The following is a 21,508-nucleotide window of genomic DNA, read 5'->3' as shown; positions in this document are numbered from 1 at the left end:
TGATTATAATGGATAATAAATAACAATCATGGATGATAATTTTGAATGAAAATCAATGAAAAATGGAGAAACTATTATAAAGGTTGAAAACACATTTCCTATAGGGTTTCAAAATTGTTTCTCTCGATTATAAACACTATTGAAATAAATTGGTACTCGTGGCCAAATGAGCTTATTTAAAACTATAAACACTATTGAAATATTTTTAGTCTATTTGGTTGTAATGTTGACCGTTTCTCACGGAGGCCGTTCGTAAGAACGAGTCTCCAGCTCCCCTTCATTTTAGGAGCACCTGAAGTGGTCAACTCGGGTATTCATCACGTTCGTAAAACATGGAACTGCCCCATGATAAACTGAACAAGTGGGACACGTAGCCGCCGAAGCTTGATGGAAGCTTTGACTATAAATACAACAGTTTGGTCCCTAGACTTGATCACTCAATCCCCTTCAGTCTTACACCATCTAAATAGAGTGAGTAGAGTTTGGAAGTACCAAACATGAGTGAGAGATTGTAGCAAAACCGTGAGGAACATCAATGGCTGGAGGTACTGTTTCTTTGACATTAAGCTTTTAGATTCTGTTTTAAAGTATTTATTCCGCATTATAGAATCGTATTTATGCTTACATTTGGTATCAGAGTCAGGTTTTATCTCTGCCTTGACGTTGGAATGATGTTCTATTTTGACTCTATTTTTGACCGAAAGTTTTTAAAAAAATTAAAGTTTTGATTTCTAGACCTTTTTATTCAAAAGAAGATTAGAAATCATGTGGAAATAGTTTTTATAAGCTTTCTATGATTAAAAAACATGTTTTTTTTTTTTTTCTTGACGTCAAAAGTGTCCAAATAAAAAAAATAAATAAATAAAAAAGGTGACCTGCAACCCAGTCTGGAGGTTGAAGATGACCAAAACGACATGTAGTTTTGGTTTTGGGATGAAACGACATGTAGTTTAGTTAAGGCAGCCTTCATTTCGTATAGGGAAAAACGATATGTCGTTTATATAGCCTGTTTTTAAACAAGGAGAAAAACGACACGTTGTTTTCATTTTGGGAAAAACAACATGTCGTTTATATGGGTCAGTTTTAAAAAAAAAAAAAAAAAAAAAAAACGACACGTTGTTTTCATTTTGGGAAAAACAACATGTTGTTTATATGGGTCAGTTTAAAAAAAAAAAAAAATCTGAAAATAGAGAAAAACAACAACATTTATATTTTCCTCTTTTATACTTGGTTTGTGAAGTGGGTTTTTTGGGCCTTGCCCTTTTGTGCTTATAATTGTTGTGCTATTTTTGTTGTGCTTATAATTTTTATTTGATTTAATTATATGCAATTTGGATAATTCTTGTGCAAATTTATTTATTATATATGCTCATATTTAGTTTGCATGAATTGATTATTTCTGCTCTATATTAATACATGCTATTTTTGGATAAGTATATATTTAGTCAAAGGCATAATATTAAATGTTATGCATAATATTATAGTTTTAATTATGCAATATTTATGCTTATATTATGAGAATATTTTATGCATAATAATAACATGTTATTATTTGCTAAAATTATGTAATTCGTAATATTAAGCTAGTCTTTATGGGATTTAATGTCTAGTGATCCATATAATTTTAATTAATTGGAGAATAGCCACAACATCTTTAATTAAATAAAATTATATATTATGATTAATTAGGATCACATAAAGAATATTAGACATTAATTGTAATTAATTATACTTAATATGATAATTTTTTTCCCACAGGAATTTTTGTTATATTTATATTATTAATTAGAATAAAATATCAAGTTATTCATAATTTATCCACAGGAATTATGAATTTAGTAAATAATTTGATATTTTTATCATGAAGTTTAATCATAAAGAATAAATGAATCTGCTTGAATTAGAAATTTAGCCCACTAGCAATTTTTATGTCATTAGATTCAATTTTTAAGCATGATTTACATTGGTAAAGCATGATAGTTTATTTAGGCCTCAGTTTTAACATTAGCATGTAATCTATAATTTTATGCAATCGTACAACCTGAAAATTTCTCTGATATTCGTTATGATGTCCCTGAACTTAAGGGAGATAACTATAAGGTCTGGAAGGAGAGAGTTCTTCTTCATTTGGGGTGGATGGACAAAGACTATGCTATTAGGAAAGACTAACCACCAGCACTCACTGATACCAGCACTGTAGCGGACATCACGCTTTATGAACAATGGGAGCAATCTAATCGTCTCAACGTGATGTTCATTAAGACTAGAATCTCAGCTAGTATTTGCGGTTATGTTAATCAGCATGAAAATGTCAAAGACTTGCTAAAAGCCATTGATGATCAGTTTGTCACTTCAGACAAGGCACTAGCAACCACCCTGATCATGAAGCTCTTATCCCTAAGGCCCACCGATGTGAGAGATGTGTGTGAGCACATCATGCAAATGAGGGATATTGTGGCTCAATTGAAGAATCTTGAGGTTGAATTGTCGGATTCCTTTCTGGTGCACTACATCTTGAATACCCTTCCACACCAATATGAACCCTTCAAAATCTCATACAAGACACATAAGGATAAATGGTCAATTAATGAACTTATGACCATGTGTGTTCAAGAGGAAGGGAGACTGGTGATGGAACATGGAGAAAGTGCAATGCTGGCAACGCATGGAAAGGGAAAATATCAAGCCAATCAGAAAGGGAAAGGTAAAATGCCTTCCCAAGGTGGTATCAAGAAAGATTCTAAGTGTTTCTTCTGTAAAAAGAATGGACACATGAAGAAGGAATGCATCAAATTTTAGAAATGGCTTGCGGACTAAGGTAATCCAACCTCATTTGTTTGTTATGAATCTAATATGGTTAATGTCAATATTAACACATGGTGGATTGATTCTGGATCAACAATCCACATTTCAATTCCTTGCAGGGTTTGCAAAACCTAAAGAAGCCAGTGGAAAGTGAGCGAAGCATCTAATCAGGAAACAAGATGGGCTCGCATGTGAAAGCTATAAGAACTTGCTATTTAATTTTAAGTAGTGGCTTTGTTTTAAAGTTAGAAAATACCTTTTATGTTCCAAGTTTTTCCAGAAACTTGATTTCAATTTCAAGGCTTGTACCTTTTGCATATTCCTTTAATTTTTTAGATTCATCTTTCAGCTTACTTTATAAATCTGATTGTGTTGGGAATGGTACTTTGTCAGATGGTCTTTACTGCATTAATTTACAAAACAATGCCACTTATGATTTAATGCATGTTCACACTGCCGCTAAAAGATGTGTTATTAATGAGGACTCCTCTAAATTATGGCACCGGAGATTAGGTCATATCTCCATAGATAGAATTAAAAGATTAGTAAATAAAGGAGTACTTAATACTCTGGATTTTACTAATTTTGAGACTTGTGTGGACTATATAAATGGAAAGCAGACCAACAAGTCAAAGAAATGTGCCAATAGGAGTTCAGACATATTAGAGATCATACATACTGATATATGTAGTCCAGACATGGACTCACATGGTCAAAAATATTTCATCTCCTTTATAGATGATTACTCACGATATATGTATCTCTACATGTTTCATAACAAATATGAAACATTAGATGCCATTTGAATTATGGAAAGGTTGGAAACCGAGTTTGCCACATATGCGCATTTGGGGATGCCTGTCTGAGATGAGAATTTATAATCCACAAGAGAAGAAGCTGGACCCAAGGACCATTACTGGGTATTTCATTGGATATGCTGAAAGGTATAAACATTACAGATTTTATTGTCCATCTCATAGCACTAGGATTGTGGAATCAAGAAATGCAAAGTTTCTTGAAAATGACTTGATCAGTGGGAGCGATCAAACTAGGAACATAGTTTCTGAGAATGATCATTCAGAATCTCAACCTTCCACCTCAAGTGATAAATTGGTTATTGTTTACAGCACCCCTCAAGTACAAAATGGTGCTGAACAACCAATCATTGAAGTTCCACAAGCTGCTGACAACATTCCAGTAATCAGGTAGTTCGAGAGTTGCCAAGAACTTTTGAACAACGAGTTGAACCACATACTTCTCCGGAATATGATGGTACAACATTAAGAAGATCTACTAGACCAAGAAGATCAACAATTCCTAATGATTATGTTGTGTATCCACAAGAATCTACCAATAACATTAGAGCCGAAAATGATCCCGAGTTCTTTTCACAAGCCATGAGTTGCAAAGAATCTGAATTATGGTACAGTGCCATGAAGAAAGAGATGAATTCTATGAAGAGTAATGAAGTTTGAGATCTTGTTGAGTTGCCTAATGGTGTAAAAGTCATTGGATGTAAATGGGTCTTTAAGACAAAAAAGGACTCATTGGGAAACATTGAGAGATACAAGGTAAGACTCGTTGCTAAGGGATTCACTCAGAAAAAAAGAATCGATTACATGAAAACTTTCTCTCTGTATCTAAGAAAGATTCTTTGCGTGTAATTTTGGCATTAGTAGCCTATTTTGACTTAAAGTTGCAACAAATGGATGTAAAAACGGCATTTCTCAATGGAGATCTAGAGGAGGAGGTTTATATGAAACAACCCAAAGGATTCCCCTCTACTGATGGTGAGCAATTGGTTTGCAAGCTCAAGAAATCCATATACGGTTTAAAACATGCATCCCACCAATGGTATTTGAAATTCCATAATGTAATTTCTTCATTCGGATTTGTAGAAAACGTTATGGATCAATGTATATACCAAAAGGTCAGTGGGAGTAAAATATGTTTTCTTGTTTTATTTGTGGATGACATTTTGCTAGCAATCAATGATAAGGGTTTGCTGCATGAGGTGAAACAATTCCTCTCTAAGAATTTTGATATGAAGGATATGGGTGACGTATCTTATGTCATTGGCATTAAGATCCATAGAGACAAATTTCGAGGTATTTTGGGTTTGTCTCAGGAAACCTATATTAATAAAGTTTTAAAGAGATTTCAGATGAAGGATTGTTCACCAAGTGTAGCTCCCATTGTGAATGGTGATAGGTTCAATTTGAACAAATGCCCAAATAACGACCTTGAAAGGGAACAAATGAAGAACATTCCATATGCTTCTGCTATCGGAAACCTAATGTATGCTCAAGTCTATACAAGACCTGACATTGCATTTGCTGTGGGAATGTTGGGACGATATCAGAGTAATCCAGGTTTAGACCACTGGAGAGTTGCAAAGAAAGTAATGAGGTGCCTTCAAGGAATCAAAGACTACATGCTTATGTATAGACGGACAGACAACTTGGAAGTAATTGGCTACTCAGATTCTGACTTTGCTGGTTGTATTGATTCACGCAAATCAACATCAGGATACATTTTTTTGATGGCCAGTGGAGTTGTATCATGGTGGAGTGCCAAGCAGACTTTGACTGCCACTTCCATTATGGAAGCTGAGTTCGTCTCTTGTTTTGAGGCTAGTTCATATGGTGTATGGCTTAAGAGTTTCATTTTTGGGCTTAGAATTATGGATTCTATCTCTAGGCCTTTGAGAATGTACTGCGACAATTCAACTGCTATTTTTATGGCTAAGAACAACAAAAGTAGGAGTCGAAGTAAACACATTGACATTAAGTATTTAGCCATAAGGGAATGTGTTAAAGAAAAGAAAGTTGTCATTGAGCACGTCAGAACTGAGCTAATGATCGCTGATCCTTTGACAAAGGGTATGCCACTATTGAAATTCAAGGATCATGTAGTGAATATGGGACTTGGTTCCATTATATAATTCTTAATTATTTTGACGTTTTTCTCATATTGATGTGCACCTTAATTTAATTTTGAGAAAATTCATCTATGTTGGACCAAGAATAAACATAGGGTTTATTCATTAAGAAATTGTTGCCACATAAATTATAATGTTTAAGAAATAAATACATAATAATACATGGAAGGTAATACTCGTCATTAGAGGACCTATCGCCATGATTCATGTATTTATTACTTAAATACAGATTATCGATGGGTTTAAGATGAAACATAAGATTAGAAGTGTGGACCAAGTGGGAGAATGTTGACCGTTTCTCACGGAGGCCGTTCGTAAGAATGAGTCTCCAGCTCCCCTTCATTTTAGGGGCACCTGAGTGGGCCACTCAGGTATTCATCACGTTCGTAGAACGTGGAATTGCCCCATGATAAACTAAACAAGTGGGACACGTGGCCGCCGAAGCTTGATAGAAGCCTTGGCTATAAATACAACAGTTTGGTCCCCAGACTCGATCACTCAATCCCCTTCAGTCTTACACCATCTAAATAGAGTGAGTAGAGTTTGGAAGTACCAAACATGAGTGAGAGATCGTAGCAAAACCGTGAGGAACATCAATGGCTGGAGGTATTGTTTCTTTGACATTAAGCTTTTCGATTCTGTTTTAAAGTATTTATTCCGCATTATAGAATCGTATTTATGCTTATGTGTATTTCACAAATGTTTATAAGAATTAAAATAAATTATTTTATGATTTACGAGAGAAGTTCGAAATTTTGAGCTTTTCTTATGAACTCTTTTTAAGCTTGTTTAAAACGTTAAACTTTCATAAATACTATTATTTTATTTTATAAATTTGACTTGATTTATTATTTTATATTAAAGTTATTTTCGGTGAATTTAAACTAGAAAACCCTTTTATATTTTTCAACCTAAACAGCTATCGGTTTTTTCACAAAAGTTTTACTCTTATGAGCTTTATTATATTAAGCTCTTATTTTATTTTTTATAACTTTTATTCAAAGAAACCGTATCAAACATATCCAAAATCTAATTGGGCACCTTAGAAGCCAATTGAGAAAATTATAAGGGCACTCTTAAAGTCAATTAGGTTGAAAATTATAAGTTTTTTATTGATTATATATCTATTTAATTGCTTTAATATCGATTTGTTAGTTGATTATATTCATTGAACTAACCTTGCTTGTTATGCTCTCGAATGTATTTATTGTTTCGTATTAATTACTCGTACTTGATTGACTATATTGATTATTGGTTTAATTAAAGTAAATTGAATTCATTGAATTGAATTGATTATTCATTTGCTATTATTGCTATGAATTAAATTTCAACTTATTTTGAAGTAAAATATTTAGGCATTATTTAAAAAAAAAAAAAAAAAAAAAAAAAACTAATTTCCTCTAGTTGTTTTAGTTCATAGAAGTATTAGACTGAATGAAGTTGTTAAAGCTCATCCGATCATTGTTTTAAAACTCAGCCCTGCTTGGTCGGTTAAACCGGTTTATGATGTTGGGGTTTTTAAAGAGGAAATGTCGGTGAGTGCAATAGTGACGACAAAGGTGATTTTCGATGAGTGAATCGACCAGAGATCGAAAAAAACTCGTTGCAACAACAACGACTTTTGCCAGCGATTGGCGAACGAGGGTGGGGTAAGATGAGTTTTGGTTAGGAGGTTAAGGGGGGTATTTTCGTGATAATGGGGAGGGTTGTTGACACCAACAATGGTAAGATCTAACTTGGGTTGTCAACGTTGGTGGTGGTGAGATCTCGATTTTGGCCAGGTATTGGATAGATTTTCTAGAGAATTGCTCAATGGATGATTGAGATTGCATTTGGTATGTCGTCACCACCAACTAGTCGACCGTCGATTTGTATTTGAGGTGTGTTTGTTAAATTTTAAACTTGTAAGAACTTAACGAATTTTATGAGTGTATTTGCTGAATTTTAAACTTTTAGACATCCGATTTGTTTAGCCAATCAAACTAGTTAAATCGATCAACCCAAGATCCAACAACTTTGTCAGGTTTCACCCCAAGTTAGATATTAAAACATTGCATCCATTATCCAAACAAAATTGTTCTACTTCATCAAACTATATATATACTTTAATGACAATAATAAAAGAAAAAAGATACACATAACATAAAAGATGTTAAGTTATAATATAATAATTATTATTATGTTTATATTAGTTTACATGTATTTAAATTAATATATTAATAATATAAAATTATAAATCGGATAAAAAATTTCATAACAAAACTTATTAGGACTATTAAAAATTATATAAATTAAATATTTTGAAGATTATATAAATTTAAATTCTCTATCGCTTTTTTACCTACTTATAATATAATTACTATTACACTTTCCTATTATATTTATATAAATTTATAATATAAAATCTTATACCTACTTATACATATATTAACTGATAATGTCCCGTCAATATCATGATCGTGTTACTGTCTTACTGAGCAACTCAATCAAAGTTGGTCGCTTCTAATTTCTAAATCCTCTCTCTCTCTCTCTCTTCTTTAGTGTCCCCCTCCAACACTCCCAATCCATAATAATTAAAGCTCCGCTCATTCAGCCCACGTGATTGATAATTGTCTGTAAACATCCTCTCCACTCTGCTGTTGTTCATTTACTCTACTCTACTTTTACTGTGTTGCACTTTACCCCCAATCTTCTTTTCCCAACCTTCACTTCTTCCCTTCCAATTTCAAGTTTCCCACTCACTCAAAGTCTAAAACCACCACCAAACCATTATTTATTAACTATTTCTTTCTAGATCTTCACCGTTTTCTAGGGTTTCTCAAATCATGCATGGCCTCAGCCGCCTCGGAACCGCCCGCTCCGTCAGCTCCACTACGGCGGCATCTCCGCCTTCCTCCCCTCGCTTCCGCCACGGACGCACCAAAAGCTCCGGCGGTGGAGGCAGCGGAGGTGTCGGCGGCGGCGGCGGGGCAGGATTTGGCGGGCGAGGCGCGAAGCAGAATTCAGTGGAGAAGTTGGTGCTTGTTTTGATTTCGGCTGTGTTCAAGCGGAAAGGCGTGCTTCTGTTGGCGCCGTTGTTGTATATATCTGTAATGTTGTTGTATATGGGTTCATTGGGGTTCGATGTTGTTGATTTGAAGAGTGTTGTTGTTGTGCATAAGCATGCGCCTCCTGGCTCCGTTTACAGAAGTCCGCAGGTCTTTGAGAAGCTTTGGCCGTTAATGGAGGCTGAAGCTAACGCCACCGACAATGCGGTACTCTCTTTTTGGGGAATCAGTTGTTTACTATTCTTTCATTAAACTCATTTACCGTTTCTTTTCACTTAGGTAGATGCTTATTCATGATAAAGACCTGTAATGTAGTTCGACTCGCTTAGTTGCTTATGTTTATTGCCGTTCCAGTTCAGTTGGCTGTAGGTCTGACCCAGAAATTTTGAATTTTGAATGCTATTTTATAAGAAACAGAGGAAATTATTTATCTCAGGAGAATGAATTACAAGCTAGAGAATAAGCTGTCCACACAAAAGGCCCAGAGCACTAGTCTACGAAGACTGGAAGGTTTTAGACAAAAACAAGAGACTCCTCTCAGATGGCAAAAATGAATCCTAAAAATTTTGACCCATAAATTAATTTTTTATATGCATTGGTTCGGATCTTTGCTTTTGTATCAATAAAACCACCCTTTCTCTTGTATCTGTTAGAGATATGTGACAGGAACTGTTGACTTGTATGGGTGGATGTGGATTTTGGACACTTATTTAACGAAATAAAATAAGAAAAAATAATGCGTGACTGCATTTTATGTGATTTTTTTATATTGCAGACTTCAGGAATTAGTTATCTTTTTGTATTGCATATAATATACTTCCTCAAGTTTCTATCTTATGTGTACAGCTGATGTGAACTACAATTGACTGACAAAAATACTCAAATGGAAATCATGCAGTTGATGACAGCATGGAATTCGAAAGTCCATCAAAGTTGGAAGCCGTGCAGCAATAGGAGTATTTCTGAAGCAGGTTTGAGTTTTATAGAGACAAATTAATTTTGTGTTTTAATTTAAAATTATAAGTTATCAAATGATCAAGTAATTGCATGTATCAGGATTTGCTAGAGTGGATAATACACCTTATAACAGACAAGTGAGAACCATATGCTAACTTTATAACACCAGAACCATCCAAAAGGTCAATAAACACTTCAACATTTCCATTATGGCTAAATCATTAGGCTCCTGTTCTATGGTAAATGTATGGTGAGGACATAAGGTTATGTCCTCTAGCGTGACAGTGAGGAAATTTTGTTTGAAATTGCTAGCATGGGAGCTAGAAATGGTGCGTGATCTTTCACTTAGTGCATTTCTCAAAACTATTAAGAAACTTGCTTCAAGATTAGGAGGTGTAGGTATCTCTTGATTTTTAAGGTCTTATAGTAACCATTCTCTAAGGGGTGTTATAGGAGGGTAATTAACCTCTAATCTCACGCTTTCATGCATCTTGGTACAATAACTTGGAGTTCTTCACTAATGTCACATCTTTGTAGATCTCTTCAAAACTGGACAAATAATTATTAAAATTGTAAGAGTCTTGCCTAAGATTGCCTCTCATTTGAGTCTTATGGTAAAGAGGGAATGTATATCTTCAAACTGAAGCTTCTTTTTATGCCCAAAAGGTGATATATTTAACATATTTAGGCCTCCCCAAGGTCTATGTTTTGTGGCCTATGTGCTATGGAAGGGCTATACATGTGACCTACCTTCTGTAGCAGTATTTGGCATGTTATGTTGGAAAAAGAATGTCTGGCAGCTGTAGCTTTGCTTTAGATTTCTATCTGTTTTCAATGTATTATTATTTTCAAAACAATGAGTCAAAATATATATATATATTTTTTCTATTTCTATTTATTATTGTGCTTGAGAAGCTATGGAAACTTACTGATGTTCTATGTTTTGAGTTCTCAGAATTGCCCAAGTCTAACGGTTTCCTTATAATTGAAGCTAACGGTGGGTTGAACCAGCAACGCTTATCAGTATGTTTTGGTTCTTAAGATAAATGCTCTTACTGTTCTTTAAGCAATATTGGAAGTAAAAATGCATGATTATTTTATGTCTATGTGTTCAATTCTCTTTCCATGCTTCCCCATGCAAGATGGACTAAAGGTTGTGCTTTAAGATTATACTGTATATGGTTCTCTTCATTAAAAATTGTATTAGTGCAATTCTTCAGTGAACTGGTGAACAATTATTATATTGAAATAAAATTTCTGGTTTCATATATATATATATATATAAAAGAAGACTTCTATGCCTTCATATGGCGCCAACCATGCCTTCAAGTTACCTGTCTTTTGTTTTAACTTTTCTCTGCTACCTTAATACAGATATGTGATGCAGTGGCAGTGGCAGGACTACTGAATGCAACTCTTGTCATTCCAATTTTTCATTTAAATAGTGTCTGGCGAGATTCGAGGTGATTGTTCTATTTTTGTTATTTAACTGTAAGGAGCTGTTCTTGCATGTCAGTGAACGTCTTGCTGTCTGTCTTTGGTGATTAGTTTTATGGATCCATATGTTAATCTAATTATTGTGCTTAGACTTGAAATAGCAGTTCTGGTTTGCTCAGAGTGTTCATTTTGGGGTTTAAGGAAACTGAAACCAAACTGACCTTGATTGGTTCTAATCATTTGAGACACGGACTGCACTGTTAGTAGAAAACAGAATCAATCATAGTTTCGTTTGGTTTCTTGGTTCCATAGATTTCTGCAAAGTCTCTTAATATGCATTTCAAATTTCCAACTTATCTGATATCTTGAACTATTTTCTTCATACACACATTTTTTTATACATTAATTTTTTGATACATTAAGAGGACAAGTAAAAGTTTGTTTATCAGTGGCTTCCTTTATTAACTTATTGACTACGATTTTATTTTCCTCTTCCTTTCGGGAATTTTTAATAATTCTGGCTCATTTGCATGTTCTTTTTTTGTTGAGCTCTTTGACGGATACCATTTTACTATTAGATAGTCCATTTAAACCTTGATGTGTTGACTAATAATTTCTTGTTTTTTCTTCTTACAACTATGCTGTTTCATAGTGCTATATCAATTGCTTTTCAAAATACAAATCAAGAGCATAATAATGCTATGGTCTAGCAAAAATATCATATGTTTTTCCTGCAATTATATGGTTGAAAATAATTGTGGAATTGTGTCTGCCCCAAAGCAGTATGAGGTTATTTGTATTATTTTCCGTAGTAAAAGTTATCTTCCATTGATTTTAATATATCTTACTTTACATCTTGCAAGATTCTTGAAATAGTTAGTTTGATTTTTCCTTTTTCTGATCATTTTCTATTTGGTGCAGCAATTTTGGGGAGATATTTGATGAAGATTTTTTCATACATGCACTTAGAAATAATGTGAATGTGGTCAAAGAACTCCCAGAGGATATACTTCAACGGTTTGACCACAATATAAGTAGCATTGTAAATTTGAGAGTCAAAGCTTGGTCTAGCCCAACCTATTATCTTCAAAAGGTCCTGCCAAAACTGCTGCAGATGGGGTATGCAGTTTAAACTTTATCTTTTATGTTGCTACTTCTCAAGAATAGGCCAAATTTCAGAGGGATTGTTTTCAACTTGCCTTGTGGTTTTGTCGATTCAAAACCCTCTTTATAGCAATAATATAATAATATATATTTTTCAGTTCAAATTAATATACGTTGCACGCTTCTGAATTGGAAGCCTAATATTGTATTATTATTACCGTTTGATATATATCAGAGAAGGAAAAAAATTCTGCTCATTTTAGCTTCACGTATTATATGACAGATAATTTTGAATTACATCATCATGATACGTTCAGTCATGCTCTAGATCTTCTGAACAGCTAAACAGTTATTGCATATAAAAAATGGGTTATAATTATCCTTTCACATAGTTCATGGAGTTCTTCTTATAATCATTTCACTTAATTTTGACTATTATCACAATGGTGCAGAACTATATTCATGCAAAATAAATTGGAGTATGCTAACGGAAAATGCAAAATTTAGACTGAAAATAAAGGGGATTCAATATATATGCCTCTTGTATGTGGAAGGTCTCATTTCTGACAGTGTTCTGCCACCTATTGAGAATGTAATATAATTGATTTATATGACTATATGCATAGACATAGATGAACACAAGCACTCACATGGTTTAAAAAACACACACAAGCAAATACACATTCTGATTTCATGAATGCAATTACGGGTTACTGTGCCTATCATTCACTACCTCACTGCAACTATTAATTATTCTCATTTCATGATGCAGGGCTGTCCGTATTGCACCTTTCTCCAACAGATTGGCTCATGGAGTTCCTTCAAATATTCAAGGACTTAGATGCCTGGCCAATTTTGAAGCGCTAAGATTTTCTGAACCTATAAGAATGCTTGCAGAGAAAATGGTTGATCGGATGGTTCAGAATAGCTCTCAAAGTGGGGGGAAATATGTTTCTGTGCACCTACGCTTTGAAACAGTACTAAACTTGTCTTTTTACTTTTCCAGTGATGCTTCCCAATGTTTTATTTCTAACTGTTTGTTTCTTCTTTGAAGGATATGGTTGCATTTTCATGTTGTGAATATGATGGTGGGGAGGAAGAGAAACGTGAAATGGATATAGCTCGAGAAAGAAGTTGGAGAGGAAAATTCAGGAAAAGAGGAAGAATAATAAGACCAGGTGCAAATCGTGTAGATGGAAAATGTCCTTTGACTCCATTGGAGGTATTAAATTATGATTCTCTTTCTCTTCCTTTACTGGGTTTGATAAATCTCTGTTATATCCTTAATTTCAAGTTAGGATCATTTTATGGGCTCACCATAACCAGCTTTTAAATCAATTATGATTCATATAAACTGGGATATCTGAAGTCATTTTACAAATCTATTTGTTATCATCAAAATCCAAACAATCATGTGACCCTGTGGTCAAATTAATCATGTGATTTATTGCCTTTTTGTTCTTTTTATTTTTCTTTCTTTTCTACTGCAAATTTAATTACACCAAGATTTTGATTTCTCCTTATTTTTACTCTTTAAATATACATCTATTTTTTGAAATCTAATAAGTCCTTCAGCAGGCACAGATCCTAAGTTCCTAACTTAATGTTCAACCCATGCCAAAACATCATGCTTAAAGGTCTCTGGGGCTACTTTTCCAAGTTATAATCAACACATATCTAAGAAATTCTGATCAACTTAAACCTTCAACTCATCAAATCTCAATCTTCAATTCTTCACAAGTCCTTAATATGACTTGCATTTTCTAGCATGCTTCTTAACACTTATATTTTGACAGTTAGACATTGTGATGGATCAGAATACTAAAAGAAACCTAAGTTATTTGACCTTAATACTCGAATGGTAGAAGATAACAATTATTTTATTGGACTGCTCAGTTTTAGTTCTTCACAATATATCTGTATCATTAATTTGCATTAATTCCAAACTCTTCTTGGATCACTTCTTAATTTGTTCATTTGCTGACACTAAATACTCATCTACAAAACTACAAACATTATCGGTCTACTAGCTCTTTTCCTTGGATTCCTTTACTTAAATCCAATGATGATTTCTGCAGGTGGGAATGATGCTTAGGGGCATGGGTTTTGATAACACGACCTCAGTATATGTTGCAGCTGGAAAAATTTATAAAGCTGAAAAATACATGGCTCCTCTTAGACAGATGTTTCCACGCTTAGAAACAAAGGATACTTTAGCTATCCCGGAAGAACTTGCTGCATTTAAGGTATCATATTGGCTCTAGTGCATGTTTTTTGAAATTTATATATAATTAATTATTCAAACTGGAAACTTGCCAAGATATTAGCACACAAAGAAAGATGGCAAATATAGGAACAAGTCAAGTCTTTCTAATACCCTAAATTTTTTATGTAGGGCCACTCGTCTAGATTGGCTGCTCTTGACTATACAGTTTGCCTACACAGTGAAGTATTTGTCACAACGCAAGGTGGGAATTTTCCGCACTTCTTAACGGGTCATAGGCGTTATTTATATGAAGGACATGCAAAGACTGTTAAACCTGATAAGAGAAAGTTAGCACTATTATTTGATAGCCCCAATATCAGGTACGTTGTCATCCATCTCATAAGTATATGCTCTTGGATTTGCAACTGAAAAATTTTGGAAATAGAACTAATTATTTTGTTGAAAAGATTTCATATTGCACGGTCATTTATCATTAATTAGAAGCATCTTATGCAAGTAAATTTATGTTTGTATATGATTCTGATCTGTTTTTTGGCAGATGGGATGACTTCAAGAAACAAATGAAAGATATGCTTTCCCACAATGATCAAAAGGGAATTGAATTAAGAAAACCCAGTGGGTCACTTTACACATTTCCCATGCCAGATTGCATGTGTAAAACCACCAAAACTAATACATTAACACAAACAAAACAAACTTGAAAATCTGAATATAGAATCTAGGGTTACCCGAAGTTCTTTTACATGTAATTTATGTTCCTTCCAATATTTGTTATATTCCAAATCTAATTCTTTCATTTCAGTTGAGAGAGAGTAAGTATTAGGTTTTAATTCTTTAAAATTGATTGATTCTGCTACCTCCGGTAGTTCACCACGCAAAATTCATTGTACATGATACAATAACAATTATGTGATAAAAATTTAGTTGTATTCAATAATACATAGGGTCATTTGGGATTTGATTTTTGGAAAGCTCATAATCTCCTCTCATTTTGGCTGGAGTTATAAAAGGAGGAGGTTTTTTTGTAAGATACTTTTTTTTTATTATTATTATTGTAGATTAATAAGATCTATGTTCATTAAAGTTTGAATTGTATGTTGATGCAAATCATGTGGATTATATGTTACACTTTGAAATTTTTAGAATGTTTATTATATAGATCTCATACCATATGCAATTTCATTAATTCTAAGGGTCATTTCATGTCTTTATTGAGAAAACCATATTATGATTTTAGTGGAGAATTTGTGCACATCTTGAACATTAATTATGTGAACAAATCTTTGGGATAGGATTTTGGTGGGTATATATATATATATATATATATTGATCTTGTAATCATGAAAATATAGAATTTTTAATCTTCCTAAGAGGTCATTCTAAGGGCAAATTCGAAGCATTGTGCAATTTTTATTTATTTATTTTTTTTTTTTTTTTTAAGTTTCTAGTATATTTTACTGTAGCTCCATGAACTAAAATACAATTCAGTTGTATAATATTAATCGAAGTATGCCTCAATGCATTATGTTTTGTAGTAGAGAACTTACAAATGAAGGTTGAAGCAAAATTTCGCTCATGGCCTTCTCCAAGCTTTTAGAAGATTCTTGTTCTTCGATACACTCCGCTCCAGTCTAAGAATATATATTTTTGAGTAAAATTCTTCCCAAAGGCAGTGGACTATGTTGTATTTATACTTGAGATTTCTAGGGTTTTACACATTACACCACCTGTCAGCTTCAGAAGGCCACATTCCAATGTAGTGACGGAGTCAGCAATTTAATTTGTTTCAGTGCTAGAAAATTAAAATAAAAAATTTGAAATATTATAAAATTAAAAACTCGAGGTACCAATTAATCATTAGAGAAAAAAATGATTTTGAAATTATAAAATATAGTGGTTGCTTTATTCATAAACTTTATACTCACTTATAAGAAGAAAAAAAAGAAAAATCGAAGCTTAACTATATAGAAGGTTGACGGAAAAGAATCAAAACAAAGACTTAAGTGCTTTCATAGAAGAAAGGAGGCATATTGTTAAAAGTACAAAATTGAAGGAAATTAATTGAATTTTGAATTTTCCTATGAGCCCCCAGTCAGCCCTTGCCCCTTAGTGGCTCCGCCTGTGGTCCAATGATGAAATGTGTATTCCGATGTAGATGTTGGTTGTTGATGACTTATTAAATAAAATGTCAATTCAGAATATCAACTTTTCAAAAGATTTCATATTTGAAACTTTTATCTAAATGTTTATATATATTTGTGAATAATTCACAAAAAGGCTTTATCGGAATTCTCATGTCAAATAGTGTCACATATACCTAAATAAATCCATTAAAACAAAACAAAAGCTCTAGTAAATATGAGATGTCAGATACAATCTTGCAGTGTAAAATAATTTAATTTCATTAGTGAACAACAGTTACTACCTTAATGTTATTGTAGAGATAATCTGCAAATCTAACAACCTAACAATCCACACTCAACACACACAATCAAAATTGTACAAGGAATCAAGAAACAAGAACATGGATTTTACCGTAGTTCACTTATCCAATATAGGATAAGCTACATCCCTGTTGAGCTCCAGAAACTCAGGGACTCACTGCACTAAAGATTAATCCAACACAAATACAAACAAATCCAACACCCAAACGATCATACACTGCGAATCTCTCTCTCATGATAACCAACAATCTTTCCTATGAGAATTCTATACTCAGATCCTAAAGACTCAAGGAAAACACAACCCTTAAACGTGATTACAATCAACCACCCAAGATTACAACCAAACAATGAGATACATAGTAGACCCTAACAGAGGATTTTCTAAGCTAAAGAACAGAATGAACAACTACGTTTTCTTCAGAATGGGTTGCTCGATCTATATTGTTTGAGTTGGGAAAATGCTGGCCGTCAGATGTTGATCTCTTTCAATGGTCTAGATTTTGTCTTGTGACAATCTGTTTAAAACGACAACGTTGAACTTAAAGTTCAACGACATCGTTTTTGTGCTTCACATTAATAGTTATCTATTTAAATCATGGAGGTTTTTTGAACAATTGAAGTTCCTCAAAACTTTTATAATATTCACATTGTACGGTCGGTTTTGTTATTATAGATGTTTTCACTTAGTAAATTATAAACATTGTAATCGTCAAAGGGATGGTTTGAGTTAACCCAAATGTTATCTTACCTAAGATTTTGATGATAACAAGACAAATAAACTTAATGCAACTAAAGATAAATGTAAAGTGCCAATTTTTCAGTGTTAAAAGCTTACATATAAACGAAAATTTCCCCTCTTCACTTTATTGATGCATTAAGACCGTCCAGTAAAATAATATTATGTATTAAGTTTTTTCTTCCATTAAACCGTCATCTTAGATTTACTAATAGTCACTTACCATCGTTTAGAAAAAACCACAACCATGATAGGCAATCTTAACAACTAAAGTACATGTGATTGTTTTAATAGGCGGTTTTACCACATGTATAAAGCGAGACAACGACATGATAAGATGGTTCTGTATTATGAACCTAGACTTAATTTGAGAGGCCTCGAATCTAGAACTTAGATTGGAACCCTTGGTCCTATTGGGAAATTATTGCATGGACCAATCTTTTAGCTTGTGGACCTAATGGACCAACAACAATATAAAGTTTGACTTGTCTAAGTAAAAAGGCTAATCCAAGGTCCTACTAAATTTTGCTGATCCCTTTAAGAGGTTACCAAATTCAATTGACCCACAGTGAAATCAGAGAGATTTAAAAAACAGCCCATTGTTAGTAATTATTTTTATTAAATTCAATAAAAGTCCACAAATTAATTCAAGTAAGGAGATTTACAAAACCTTAGACCAAAATATGTTATTGCTATGCGAACATGTACTATTACAAGAGGGATGTTCAATATCGATTCGACAATCCGTAACTTTCTTGAATGATATTCAAGAAAACGAGTCTTAGGATTTTATAACAGACATAAAAAGCTACCTACAAATGCTTTACATCCAATCATTTAGGATAATGCTTGTATTCTCTATATTATAGCAACTGTTGGCATAGAGTTAATGGATGTTTATTCCTTAGATCATTGCTTCTTTTCCGAGAAAAGAAATTCATAACCTGTGGGCCTTTTAGTCAAAACATATTGGCAAACATTATTAAAAAATAAATCAACCAAAATATTAACAAGTTGCAAGTAGAGTAGATTCATTGAGAATATCACAGGGGAAATTCTTAAAAATTTTGTCCTACTTTTTAATATTTTAAGATTATATTATTTTGTCATTTTTATTATCGTTTAATTAACTTGATCTATGATGTCTAGGTCTTTTGTGTATTTTCACATTCCAAACAAAATTTGAATTCAGCATTCTTTAACACTTATTACCTCTTGGGGGTATACTGTTACTTTCTGTAACATTGGGACAAAAAATAGCGGCCGAGGACCAAAATTTAACACTCGTCTTGTAAAAAAAGGGATTGTACATTGAAGACAAACTGACAACAATGCCCTAGAAAACAGCACCAATAATTAATTAGCTTAACAAAGTATCAGAGGACATACGAGTAAAAACAAAAATTACACGTGGGCCAAAATAACTCTTTCTTTTCAACCCACAATTTGGAAATTTAACATGGCCACCCCAAATGGTAGCAATCCACCCACCATCAACTTTAACATATAAAGGGCAATATAAGCCATTTACAATCAAAAGCAATAAATCTCAAGCGAATAGGGGTTGATTGTCTTTCCACTAAACTTGGAGATGATATTGTAATAATCCTTAGTTAGAGATGGTCAAATTTAAACGGATATTTACAGAAAGTAACATCAAGAAAGCTAGTGTAAATATGGAGTGTTAATATTGCCATCCCAATCCACCGTTAACTATAACATATGAAGGGTATATAAGTCATTTATAATTAAAGCTATAAATCTTGAGTGATTAGAGGTTGATTATCTTTCCACTAAACCTCGAAGATGATAATGGAGACAATTATTAGTAGGGATGATCGGTTCTAGATATCCTACAGTTAAACGAATGTAGATAAAAGAAACAGTAAGACTAAGAGTACTGGTGTTAAATGTTAATTATGGAAACATGTAAGGTGGTTAAATGTTAAAATCCAAACATGTAGATCCACTAAAGTTAGGCTTAGCAATGTAAATACCGAAAAATTAAAAATAATAATAATAATAAGTGAATTTGGAAAATAAAAGAAAAAAAGAGCCCAGAAATGTGACGTAAAAGTAGAGCTACCTACCAAATCCAAATCCAGCTCTATCTCCCTACTTCTCACCAACTTTGGTCAATTCTCCATCCAAAATTTAATTGCATGATCCGTCTCTCTCCTCATATAAATCTCTTCTTCCATTTTAATTCCTTCACTTTTCAACCCAAATCTCTCTCGCCCTTTTCTATCCATTATCACCCCTCTTCCTCTTATCCCTTTTCCTCATCAAAACTTATCCATTTCCCTCACTATTCCATCCTTGTACTTTTTATAATTCATGGGACGTTCACCTTGCTGCGAAAAGGCTCACACCAACAAGGGCGCCTGGACCAAAGAAGAAGACCAGCGACTCATTGAATATATTCGCGTTCATGGTGAAGGCTGCTGGCGTTCTCTCCCTAAAGCTGCTGGTAAATTGTCTAATTCATCAATGAATCAATTAGGTTTTCATTTGTTTGTTGGTTTTTTTGTTAATTAATTAATTGTGTTTGAATTTTATATTTGAAGGGCTGCTTCGATGTGGGAAGAGTTGCAGATTGAGGTGGATAAATTACCTTCGACCTGATCTCAAGCGAGGAAATTTCACTCCTGAAGAAGATGAACTCATTATCAAACTCCATAGCTTGCTTGGAAACAAGTACGCCCCCTTCAATTCCTTTTCTTCTTTTCCATTTCAATTTTTCTATAACCTCTTCTTCTTTTCCATTTGTTGTTAATTAATTAATGGTGTTCGAATAAAATTAAAGAGTAGATTTTTTTTTTTCTTTTATAAGCTATGCTCGAATAATGGGAACGAGTTTTTTACTGGGAAAATTTTGATGGGCAGGTGGTCATTAATTGCTGGAAGATTACCGGGAAGAACGGACAATGAAATAAAGAACTACTGGAACACTCACATCAAGAGGAAACTAATAAGCCGCGGACTCAACCCTCAAACTCACCGCCCACTCAACGAAAACTCGACGCATTTGGACTTCAACTCACCGCCTCACGATCTCGCTCTTCCTCTCAGGAAAACAGAATCCATTGAAGAAAACAACTGCACCAGCAGCGGCACGACAACCGACGAAGAACAACAACAACAACAGCAGCAAAAACGGAAAGAAAATTATGGGCAAGAAAAGTGTAATCAGAAGCTGAATTTGGAGCTCTCCATTGGTGTTGGTCCGACTCAATCTGAGTTGACTCGGGCTTCTTCAAACTTTGCGGAGTCAAAACAGGGGGTTGAAGTTCATTGTAATTACCAGTTTCTTGAGGTAAAACAGGGTGTTTGTTTGTGCTGGCAATTGGGGTTTCAGAGAAGAGAAGAATTGTGTAGAAATTGTACTCAAAATTCTGCTGGACTGTTCAGATATTGCAGCCCTTTAGATTCTTAGTTTTTATTTTTTATTTATTATTATTATTTTTTATGAATTGATATTTAAGACAAGATGCATTTTATCACCCTCGTACAAAAGATATTATATATTTTGACTTGTACAAATTATTTTATTATTTATTTGTTTACTTTAGCGATATATTGAGCAAAACTTATAAATGGGTTCTTTAATTATAAGATCAATTAATTATGAAATAATTTTATTTAATTTTAGGTAAATTAAGGGTGAAAATATATCAAATTAAAATTTTAATATAAACTTTTATGAAGTTGTTGAGTTTTGAGGACATTAAATATTTACTTTTTTAAATTTACTTATTTAGTTTTTACTATCAGAGATTAAATAAAATGAATTATTGGGGAATTTTAACA

At 33.4% G+C, this 21,508-nt stretch overlaps 2 protein-coding genes across 3 annotated transcripts; both read left to right on the top strand.

Annotated features, from left to right (window-relative positions):
- Positions 1-8,296: 8,296 nt before the first annotated feature.
- LOC116108445 (O-fucosyltransferase 9) lies at positions 8,297-15,615 on the top strand. 2 transcript variants are annotated; one of them, XM_031394694.1, is made up of 10 exons: positions 8,297-9,000; positions 9,692-9,764; positions 10,706-10,773; positions 11,125-11,213; positions 12,109-12,306; positions 13,064-13,268; positions 13,346-13,513; positions 14,370-14,537; positions 14,687-14,877; positions 15,057-15,615. In XM_031394694.1, exons 1-10 carry the CDS (start codon positions 8,572-8,574, stop codon positions 15,217-15,219), a joined length of 1,752 nt encoding a protein of 583 aa, XP_031250554.1. In that variant the 5' UTR covers positions 8,297-8,571; the 3' UTR covers positions 15,220-15,615. The 2 variants fall into 2 exon arrangements, with proteins under 2 accessions (XP_031250554.1, XP_031250555.1); XM_031394695.1 differs by having other exon boundaries at positions 8,905-9,000; positions 9,640-9,764; positions 15,057-15,613.
- Positions 15,616-19,891: 4,276 nt separating this feature from the next.
- LOC116108447 (transcription repressor MYB6-like) lies at positions 19,892-21,147 on the top strand. The gene is made up of 3 exons (XM_031394696.1): positions 19,892-20,168; positions 20,266-20,395; positions 20,585-21,147. The coding sequence occupies exons 1-3, from the start codon at positions 20,036-20,038 to the stop codon at positions 21,132-21,134; spliced, it is 813 nt and encodes a 270-aa protein (XP_031250556.1). The 5' UTR covers positions 19,892-20,035; the 3' UTR covers positions 21,135-21,147.
- Positions 21,148-21,508: the final 361 nt, after the last annotated feature.

This window comes from Pistacia vera, unplaced genomic scaffold (genome assembly GCF_008641045.1).
Source record: "Pistacia vera cultivar Batoury unplaced genomic scaffold, PisVer_v2 Contig564, whole genome shotgun sequence".
In the NCBI taxonomy this organism is placed as follows: domain Eukaryota; kingdom Viridiplantae; phylum Streptophyta; class Magnoliopsida; order Sapindales; family Anacardiaceae; genus Pistacia; species Pistacia vera.
This window is presented reverse-complemented; position numbering and strand designations above follow the sequence as displayed.